General features: G+C 42.0%; 1 protein-coding gene across 2 annotated transcripts; it reads left to right on the forward strand.

Moving 5' to 3' along the window:
- Positions 1–990: 990 nt before the first annotated feature.
- On the forward strand, positions 991–9,206 carry gpr19 (G protein-coupled receptor 19). 2 transcript variants are annotated; one of them, XM_075472341.1, is made up of 3 exons: positions 991–1,332; positions 1,462–1,710; positions 6,312–9,206. In XM_075472341.1, the coding sequence occupies exon 3, from the start codon at positions 6,338–6,340 to the stop codon at positions 7,610–7,612; it is 1,275 nt and encodes a 424-aa protein (XP_075328456.1). In that variant the 5' UTR covers positions 991–1,332; positions 1,462–1,710; positions 6,312–6,337; the 3' UTR covers positions 7,613–9,206. The 2 variants fall into 2 exon arrangements, with proteins under 2 accessions (XP_075328456.1, XP_075328457.1); XM_075472342.1 differs by lacking the exon at positions 1,462–1,710.
- The last annotated feature ends 912 nt before the right edge of the window (positions 9,207–10,118 follow it).

The raw sequence follows: 10,118 nt of genomic DNA on the forward strand, positions 1-10,118 counted from the left end.
TGCATCCAGCAGCAGTTTGAAGGCCTGAGGTGAGTTAGGAGTTCTGATGAGTTCAGGTTCAACTGAGGTGGGAGGTTGAGACATTCAAACCCAAAGTGAAGCTGAGGATACAAACGTATCCATGTGCACATGTGAACGATATTTTGCTGCATTTTACTGCGCTGAAATGACATTTACATGGACAACTGCAACAAAGAGAATTATGGGAAAAATCATAAAATAAGGCTGCACAATGAATCAGATTTTGCTCTCAAGATTTTTTGCTCTCCCACAGAGGGTGAGAATTTCCCTCAGAGAGTGACGGGTTGGAGAGGTCATAATGACGGGGAAAAGGTGGAGGTAGATGGGGCACAGGGGGGGTCTGAATGGGAACCAGTGTGTCAGCAGTAATGAGGACTGGGTTTCTCTGAATACTGAGGAAGTACCAGGGGGGACCAGACCCTCTGAGGAGACAGATGTGACAGATGCTGAGCTGCTGTCCCTAACCCTAACTGATGATCTCTGGACTGAGAACAGATGAAACTAACAGAGATGAACACCAGTTCTTGGCCACTCAAACACTGAAGAATCAGGATCTGATTAAAGACGCTTTACTGATTCTTCCTGACGTTCATTTCACTGATTTTCTGTCGTTTTTATGTGGATAAAATGAGAGAAAAATATGAAAAAGGTCAGAAGTTGGAACAGCTTTGTTCATAGTTGTGTTCATGAGTTCAGAAAAGGATCAAAAAGGAGAAAAGAAAAGAAAAACGTGGAAATGTGCTCAGAATCCAGTGTTCACGACAAGTTGTGGAATCCAGGTGTCACCATGCAGTGATGTCATCAGTGACGTCACCACATGTAGGTGAGGTGATTACATTGAAACTTTTACAGAGTCTCTTTATCTCTGCAGCCTGTTGGAAAATGCTGTCAGATGTTTTTAAGGGGCCCCCAATGTTCTGCTCTGGGCCCCAGAAGTTGCTCAGTCCGCCCCTGCTGGTTGAATGCTCCTCTTCATCAGCTGCACCTTCATCCTTCCTCCGGCTGCCCAGAGGAGACGGACAGCCATGATGCCTCCTCCTCCTCCTCCTCCTCCCGCGGTGAATGACGGAAAAACACCAACATGAAGCTCCGCTGCTCAGCCGCCGGTTCGGTCCACTAACCCGCCTCCCTGCAGGACTCTGGAAAAGCGGGACGCGCTCGGAACCCTGCAGCCCGCTGAGGACCGTCCGCGGTTCGGTTCCGCCCGGCAGCAGCAGACAGTCCAGGCCGCCTCCGTGCCTCTGCGCCACGGCTTGTTTGGGTGAGATGGAGGAGACCCAGGGCTGAAGAGGCTCCAGCGATGCCCAACATGTAAGATGGAGCCGTCACATTCATTATTTATTTCATGCCATTTTCTGTGAAATGAAGCGCGTTCACGCTCAGTTCCGTCGTGTTTGTCACATTCATGCTGTGAAACGGGTTGAATGTCATTTCCTTTAGGAGGTTGAGGCTGGATTTAATGAACCCCGGTTATCAGAGGGTGTGTGAGCAGAGGAAGAGGAGGGAGGAAGATGATGAGCCTCTGGAATGATTCAGAGGATTAAAAGCAGGAACGGTCAGAAAAGGATGATCCCAGGAAGCCTGGAGATGTCTGCAACCCACAAATATCCGTGAATTTACAGTGAGGAGCAACAAGTTCTCCGCCTGAGAGCTTTGGTTCGTTTTTCATTTCAAATCAGTGTTTAAGAGGTGAGAAAAGTCAAAAAACAGTCCAGGTCACCTCCCGGCTGAAAGAAGCAGTTGTGACATGCTGGGAACACCATTCAGCCCGCATCGTTTCATCCGTTGACAAACATAATTTCATCTGTTGACAAACATCGTTTCACCTGTTGACAAACATCGTTTCATCTGTTGACAAACATCGTTTCATCTGTTGACAAACATCGTTTCTTCTGTTGACAAACATCGTTTCATCTGTTGACAAATATCGTTTCTTCTGTTGACAAACATCGTTTCTTCTGTTGGCAAATATCGTTTCATCTGCTGACAAACATCGTTTCATCTGTTGACAAACATCGTTTCATCTGTTGACAAACATCGTTTCACTTGTTGACAAACATCGTTTCATCTGTTGACAAACATCGTTTCACCTGTTGGCAAACATCGTTTCACCTGTTGGCAAACATCGTTTCATCTGTTGACAAACATCGTTTCATCTGTTGACAAACATCGTTTCATCTGTTGACAAACATCGTTTCTTCTGTTGACAAACATCGTTTCTTCTGTTGACAAACATCGTTTCATCTGTTGACAAACATCGTTTCACCTGCTGACAAACATCGTTTCATCTGTTGACAAACACCGTTTCATCTGTTGACAAACATCGTTTCACCTGTTGACAAACATCGTTTCATCTGTTGACAAACATCGTTTCACCTGTTGACAAACATCGTTCCATCTGTTGACAAACGTAGTTTCACCTGTTGACAAACATCGTTTCATCTGTTGACAAACATCGTTTCACTTGTTGACAAACATCGTTTCATCTGTTGGCAAACATCGTTTCACCTGTTGACAAACATAGTTTCACCTGTTGACAAACATCGTTTCATCTGTTGACAAACATCGTTTCACCTGTTGACAAACATCGTTTCACCTGTTGACAAACATCGTTTCACCTGTTGACAAACATCGTTTCATCTGTTGACAAACATCGTTTCACCTGTTAACAAACATCGTTTCACCTCTTAACAAACATTGTTTCATCTGTTAACAAACATTATTTCATCTGTTAACAAACATTATTTCATCTGTTAACAAACATCGTTTCATCTGTTAACAAACATCGTTTCACCTCTTAACAAACATCGTTTCATCTGTTAACAAACATTATTTCATCTGTTAACAAACATTATTTCATCTGTTGACAAACATCGTTTCACCTGTTGACAAACATCGTTTCTTCTGTTGACAAACATCGTTTCATCTGTTGACAAACATCGTTTCACCTGTTGAGAAACATTGTTTCATCTGTTAACAAACATCGTTTCATCTGTTGACAAACATCGTTTCTTCTGTTGACAAACATCGTTTCATCTGTTGACAAACATCGTTTCATCTGCTGACAAACATCGTTTCATCTGTTGACAAACACCGTTTCATCTGTTGACAAACATCGTTTCATCTGTTGGCAAACATCGTTTCACCTGTTGACAAACATCGTTTCACCTGTTGACAAACATCGTTTCATCTGTTGACAAACATCGTTTCATCTGTTGACAAACATCGTTTCATCTGCTGACAAACATCGTTTCATCTGTTGACAAACACCGTTTCATCTGTTGACAAACACCGTTTCATCTGTTGACAAACATCGTTTCATCTGCTGACAAACATCGTTTCACCTGTTGACAAACATCGTTTCATCTGTTGACAAACATAGTTTCACCTGTTGACAAACATCGTTTCATCTGTTGACAAACATCGTTTCACTTGTTGACAAACATAGTTTCACCTGTTGACAAACATCGTTTCATCTGTTGACAAACATCGTTTCACTTGTTGACAAACATCGTTTCATCTGTTGGCAAACATCGTTTCACCTGTTGACAAACATAGTTTCACCTGTTGACAAACATCGTTTCATCTGTTGACAAACATTGTTTCACCTGTTGACAAACATCGTTTCACCTGTTGACAAACATCGTTTCATCTGTTGACAAACATCGTTTCACCTGTTAACAAACATCGTTTCACCTCTTAACAAACATCGTTTCATCTGTTAACAAACATTGTTTCATCTGTTAACAAACATCGTTTCACCTCTTAACAAACATCGTTTCATCTGTTAACAAACATTATTTCATCTGTTAACAAACATTATTTCATCTGTTAACAAACATCGTTTCATCTGTTAACAAACATCGTTTCACCTCTTAACAAACATCGTTTCATCTGTTAACAAACATTATTTCATCTGTTAACAAACATTATTTCATCTGTTGACAAAGATCGTTTCACCTGTTGACAAACATCGTTTCACCTCTTAACAAACATCGTTTCATCTGTTGACAAACATCGTTTCACCTGTTGACAAACATCGTTTCATCTGTTGACAAACATTGTTTCACCTGTTAACAAACATCGTTTCACCTCTTAACAAACATCGTTTCATCTGTTAACAAACATTATTTCATCTGTTAACAAACATTATTTCATCTGTTAACAAACATCGTTTCATCTGTTAACAAACATCATTTCTGCATCTCAGACCTGCAACACATCCCATAATAGTCAGGACAGAGACAGACTCAGCCTGCAATGGAAGCTGCTGTATGAAATGTAAAAATACGTCAAAATGAATTCAATTAAACTCATTAAATTATTGGCTTAATTCTATCTGCAGTGAAATAAAAGTCCATTTAAGTTATTTAATTATCTAATTAAATGGCATTTTTCATACTCTCCATAAGTCTTCAGTCAGTTATTAGATGAACATAAGTTAATGACATGTTAAAACAGCCTGAGTGGTAATGACTTTAAACAAAGAGAGCTACAAATAGTCTATAATGACACAGAAGAGCCACCAATCAGAGTCTGCCCAACATCCCAGAGCTGGAAAATAAACCCCAGAGGTTGGTTTCATCCGTTAAAATGAGGAATTAGTGTGATATTCCATGTCAGCAGCTGTAATAAACAACAATAAACAACAATAAACAACTACCTCTGGTGTGCCACCAGATTTCCTCCCTGTCAGTGAAGCAGAAGCTGCAGTAAAACCTGCACATTTTCACTCATTTTGCTTTTCTTCAGCATCTTTACTCCTGTTAGAACGATAAGAGGAGTCATTTGAGCCTTCAGGCTGTGATTAAAAGCTGAAACCTTCACTGTATCTGCTGAAAGAAGGAAGAAGCTGTGCCCACCTGAACATTTTCAGATTCCTCCGCTACAGAAACCCTAAAACGTTGGTTATTAATTCCATTTTAATCCTAAACAGAAACGTTTTGGTCACAGATTCTTCTACGTAAACCTAAATTTGATTCAACTGAGCCGAATTTAATTGTACTTTATATGAAATAATTTGTCATGAATCTTAACTGGTTACTGTCAGAATAATCCGCCTTATTTAGTGGATTTTTCTGACTTTACAGTAGGCATTAGTGTTAGCTGGAGGTGGTTTCTGAGGACTAAATCCAGCTGAGTTAGCACAACAGAGAGCTCATTTCTCCTGGGCTTCTTCACAACCTTAATGGTCGCTCTCAGAGGAGACCGGGGAACCTGTGGACTCCTGACTGGGCCCCAGTGAAGGAGTAATGAAATCAGGAGCTATAAATTCTATGGCTTCGGATATAAGGTTTGATGTGTTTCAGCTCATGCTGCAGTGAGAACAAAACCAAGGCTTTAGTGTTTTTAAACCGTCCTACTCATGCTTCCAGCAAATTAATATAAATGTAAAATGCATCCAGCCTTTGGTTTCTGGAGGTTTAACGTTTCCCCAGGTCTGATTTCAGATGTGGAACTGCGTCTTCATTAATCGTCATCAACAGCAGTGTTTGTTTCCTTTATGAGCAGTGATGTCAGCCCTCTGTACATCTTCATTAGACCAAAAGGAAAAGCAGTTAACTTCATTCTTTTAACAGGACTGTGACGCTAACCAGCCTAAATACTGAGCAGCTGATCCTAAACACTGATGTGAAGATTCTGATCTGACACAGAGACACATGCAGCATGTTTAATATGTGCTATTGTTCACTTAAGACAATTAAATCCTTAATTGAAAACGGAAAGGGTGAAGCAAACTAGCTTCACCCTTTCTGTGCTGACTTTAGGCAGAGCGGTGCCATCGGTTAGGCTTAGTACGAGCATCCAAACTCTGAGACAAAGTTGGTCTCCTCGCTGTGTCAAACCACCACATACTGAGAATCAAGTATTCCTTCTCTCGCCTCCATAGTCCTGTGGTTTATCACAGATCAAGATGACCTGACAGAAGTTGCAGGTGGTGGTTTGTAAAATATCTAACCTACGTTGAGGTGGAAAACTAAAAGCCTACTTTCTGTACTAAATCCAACCCAGCTCCACCCAGCTCTTACCTACCAACCATGACCATAAAAGCTGCCAACCTACCCACCTTCTTACTAACCTCTCAGCAATAATTCCCCTTTGATCCTTTTGATCCTCCTACCTTTTGACAAACAGCCAGGTGCAGCTTACATCTCCACCTGATGGGGAAAAAACAGGCAGATGTATAAACAGCTTTTTGTAAAGAAGTAATTCATAGAACATTCCTCATTTGACTCAGGTGATGTTTGCCCGTGACTGTACTAACTATGAATCTGTTTGTATATCGACAGATTGCCTCTGATGCAGCAGTATAGCTATGGTGTACGCCCAATCAACAAACAGAGTTGGTGTAAATCCCTCCCTCTACTCTCCATCTTTCATGTATCAGATGTCATTTAACTTTTCCAAGAGAGAAAACTCAACTGTCCTGGCAACCTTACCCACCACTACCCTATACAGCCTCGAGGACACGTCCTCCAGCCAGTCAAACGCGACCTCTGCCTCCTATGAGCTGACTTCAGGTGAGGCTGCCATCCTGGGGCTGGTGTTTGGGGTTCTTTGGCTGGTCTCCATCCTAGGAAATGCCCTCGTGTGCCTGGTCATCCATCGGAGCCGACGGACTCAGTCCACCACCAACTACTTTGTGGTGTCTATGGCCTGTGCGGACCTACTCATGAGCCTCAGCTGTGCTCCGTTCATTCTCCTGCAGGTTGCCTCAGGACGATGGCCACTGAGTGCTGCGGCCTGCAAGCTAGTGCGCTACCTTCAACACCTCTGTCCAGGTGTTCAGGTCTACGTCCTGCTCTCAATCTCCGTAGACCGTTTCTACACAATTGTTTATCCTCTCAGCTTCAAGGTGTCCAGGGAAAAGGCAAAGAAGATGATACTGGCCTCGTGGCTGTTTGATGCAGCCTTTGTCTTGCCCTGCTTCTTCTTCTATGGATCTACATCTACAGACAGTCATTGTGACTTTTTCCTTCCAGACAGCTGGGGCAGTATAGCTTATGCTGCTGTTCACATCCTGGTTGGTTTCTTGGTCCCAGTGGCATTGATTGTGTCCTTCTACCAGCGGGTGGTCCGCTACATCTGGAGGATCAGTGCCGATGGCCACACGGTGCGCCGGACCATGAACATTGTCCCACGGACTAAAGTCAAGACCATCAAGATGTTTCTCATGCTCAACTCAGTTTTCTTCCTCACCTGGACACCTTTCTACATTGCCCAGCTGTGGCACCCAAAAGAGTCTGCCGGCCCCAACAGGCAGGGACTGCTGTTTTTCACAACCATCGCCTGGATCTGCTTTAGCTCCACAGCATCTAAGCCCACCCTGTACTCTGTCTACAATGCAAACTTCAGGCGTGGCATGCTGGAGACCTTCTGCATGTCATCCATGAAGTGCTACCGCAGTAATGCATACACCATCACCGCCAGTTCACGGATGGCCAAGAAGAACTATGTTGGGGTGGTGGACATCCCAGGGCAAGCAAAGACAGTCACCAAGGACTCGGTGTACGATGCATTTGACCGAGAGGGGAAAGAAAAGAAGGTGGCTTGGTCAACCAACGCCAACCCTCCAAACACCTTTGTGTGACTGACTTTTGATGGTTTTAAACTGCAAACATAGAACTTTATTCTTTTACAACACAGCGCTAGCGTTGGCGGGTGAGCTAGCTGAATGCTAAAGTGCTAGCACTGTCGAAAAGTTCACAGAATGTGTTCAGTTTGTAAAAAGGGCTTTTTTTCTGATGTAACAAACTTCCCGGCAGCCATCACTTTTATACTTCACATCAAATCAGAATTTATGTCAGTGTTGTGTTTTGATGGATCGTTTTGTCATGGACCCAACGAATTTTGTGTTTTCACAACGTCAGCTTGTTAGCTAGCTAACACCGTCTGTGACCATCTGTCAGTGAATTCTTGTAACAGCATCTGGTTTGCTTCTGTAATCTATGTGGTAGAAGCTAACATTAGTAAAAGCTTACTGTTGACATCATGTGCTTTGCTACTTTAAAGAGTAACAGTGAGTTGGCTAGCTGACAAACCCTAAAATTACAGCTTGTTAACATGAACTGGACTAAATCACAGTGAAACTCAGTGTTGTCTAATAACACATATACAGTGTGAGCGGGGAAATTCATGTTGTCCAGAGCTGTAAAAAGTTTAAAGTCATAAATTGTTTGAATCATCAGTGTTTAGCCTTTGAGCAGAGTTCTTGTAATGTTGTCTAACTCTTATGGTTTACGAACAATGAAAAGTTAGAAAAAGATGCTAGCTTTAGCCGTTTCCATCATGCTTGCGTCTGTTTGGCCATTATTTTTGTGTTTCTACTTGCTGAGAGGCTGTCTTGTTTGCACAGACCCCTGTAATCTAGCTTTAGGATAATTTATTTATGCACAAACTGTAGGATTAGCCTCTACCCAGCCACCTCATCATCTTCATCCAGGACAAACGGAGCTATTGCCAAACCAGCTGACAGATATATTCATATCTGTTCACTACAAGTGAAATAAGTGGAAATTATGTGGAAATGGATTTAGCAGAGTTGATATGCTTTCATAAACTGGCTGAAAAAGGTGGTTTGACTGTGGGGCAACACCAGCTATAGCAGATCTTGCAAATCAGTTGTCTCCAGTAATGTCCATCTTCTCTCTTATTTTCTCTATTTCTTTGTTTCTCCAACAGATTTGACCAATTTTAGCCAAATAAAAACAAAAGGTAACCAGAAAAAAGTGGTGGCAGAATGAGACGATAGGGGAGCATCCCTTACATTTTTTTCCTTTTCTAATATGACACTTCATCAAGACTAGAGCATTGACAAATCTTGATGTAAACGTCTTATGACTTCCAAGATAAAAAAAGCTGGTCATCTGTTCAGCTAAAGTTCGATATAAAACTTTGTAAAAAGTAAAATCAGATGGATATCAAATTGGTTCATTTTATTATCCTGGATAGAAAATGTTTACAACTTAGAAAAGATGGTAAGTAAACTGATCATAATTAGGGTCTAACATCTAAACACCTGCTTGATGTTAGGAAAGAATATTAGCTTAAATGTTTGGTTTGTGCTCCAAGTCTGTTCCTCCCTCCAGCTCTTGAAAGGACCTACTATGCTTTTCTTTATTTTCCGTGATGTGTAAAAATTGCAGATGTTCATATTAAATGTGACCAACGTTACAAGGTTTGAATACTTGGTTTCCAAAAGCTTGTTTCTTCATAGCTTCATCTGCAGCAGAAACAACACATTCCAGAAGTACAGGTAGCACAGTTCACTTGGTGCTATCCCTCTGCAGGCTTCCAGAAATTGGCCAATCAGAAGAAAGGTGGCTTTTAGGGAGGGGTTTCATAAAGAGACAGGAGCTAAAACGGCTCGTTTCAGAGGATGAACTGAAGAGTTGCTTAATGGGACAGTACAATGTGAAAATCCGTATCTGTCTTTTACCATGACCCTAACAAAACTGTCCGATTTTAAAGGTTTGAATTTTGTTAGATGGAGGAATTTCCCATTCTGAGCAACTGTTAACTTGGCTCCCCATCATAATTCCTCCTTTATTGTTCAAACTAAGAGCACTTTGACTGTTGTCAACTGCAGTTAAGATAACACAACCCAATTTAAGAAAAGCCCTTTAGATTAATTAAATCTGTGTAAATCCTGTCATCACTACACAGGTCAAACACTCAGTGGGTCTACATGGTGAGATTAATTCGATTACTGCTATAGTTGGGTTATGCTCCTTATTTGAGCAAGGGTAATTATGAATCGGAGGCACAAAGCGTGTCATACGGTGGCGCTGTACCCATTCCAACTGTTGCTAATAGAGCCACTTCCTGTTGACCTCTTCACCACCAACAACAACAACAAACTCAGGCGTTGGAGAAAGATGGAGAACGCAGAGCCAGATGAAGCTACGTCCCTCTACATTTGGTCTGTGATGAGCTGCTTGTTGCACAAACTCAATGCCCAACGGAGCATTCTCCATCGCGTTGTTTGTTTCTTTCTGACGGCGACAACAACAGGAATATCGTCTCCTTTGACTTCCGGGTCACGACCCCGGGAAAACATCTGGAGCATGTGCAGAACGCAAAGTCTGATTCACCAC

The sequence above is a fragment of the Odontesthes bonariensis genome, chromosome 8 (assembly GCF_027942865.1).
Source record: "Odontesthes bonariensis isolate fOdoBon6 chromosome 8, fOdoBon6.hap1, whole genome shotgun sequence".
Taxonomy (NCBI): Eukaryota; Metazoa; Chordata; class Actinopteri; order Atheriniformes; family Atherinopsidae; genus Odontesthes; species Odontesthes bonariensis.

Bases quoted from the DNA above. Each gene is read 5' to 3' on its own strand.
- gpr19 (XM_075472341.1), top strand. From the start codon at position 6,338: ATGGTGTACGCCCAATCAACAAACAGAGTTGGTGTAAATCCCTCCCTC.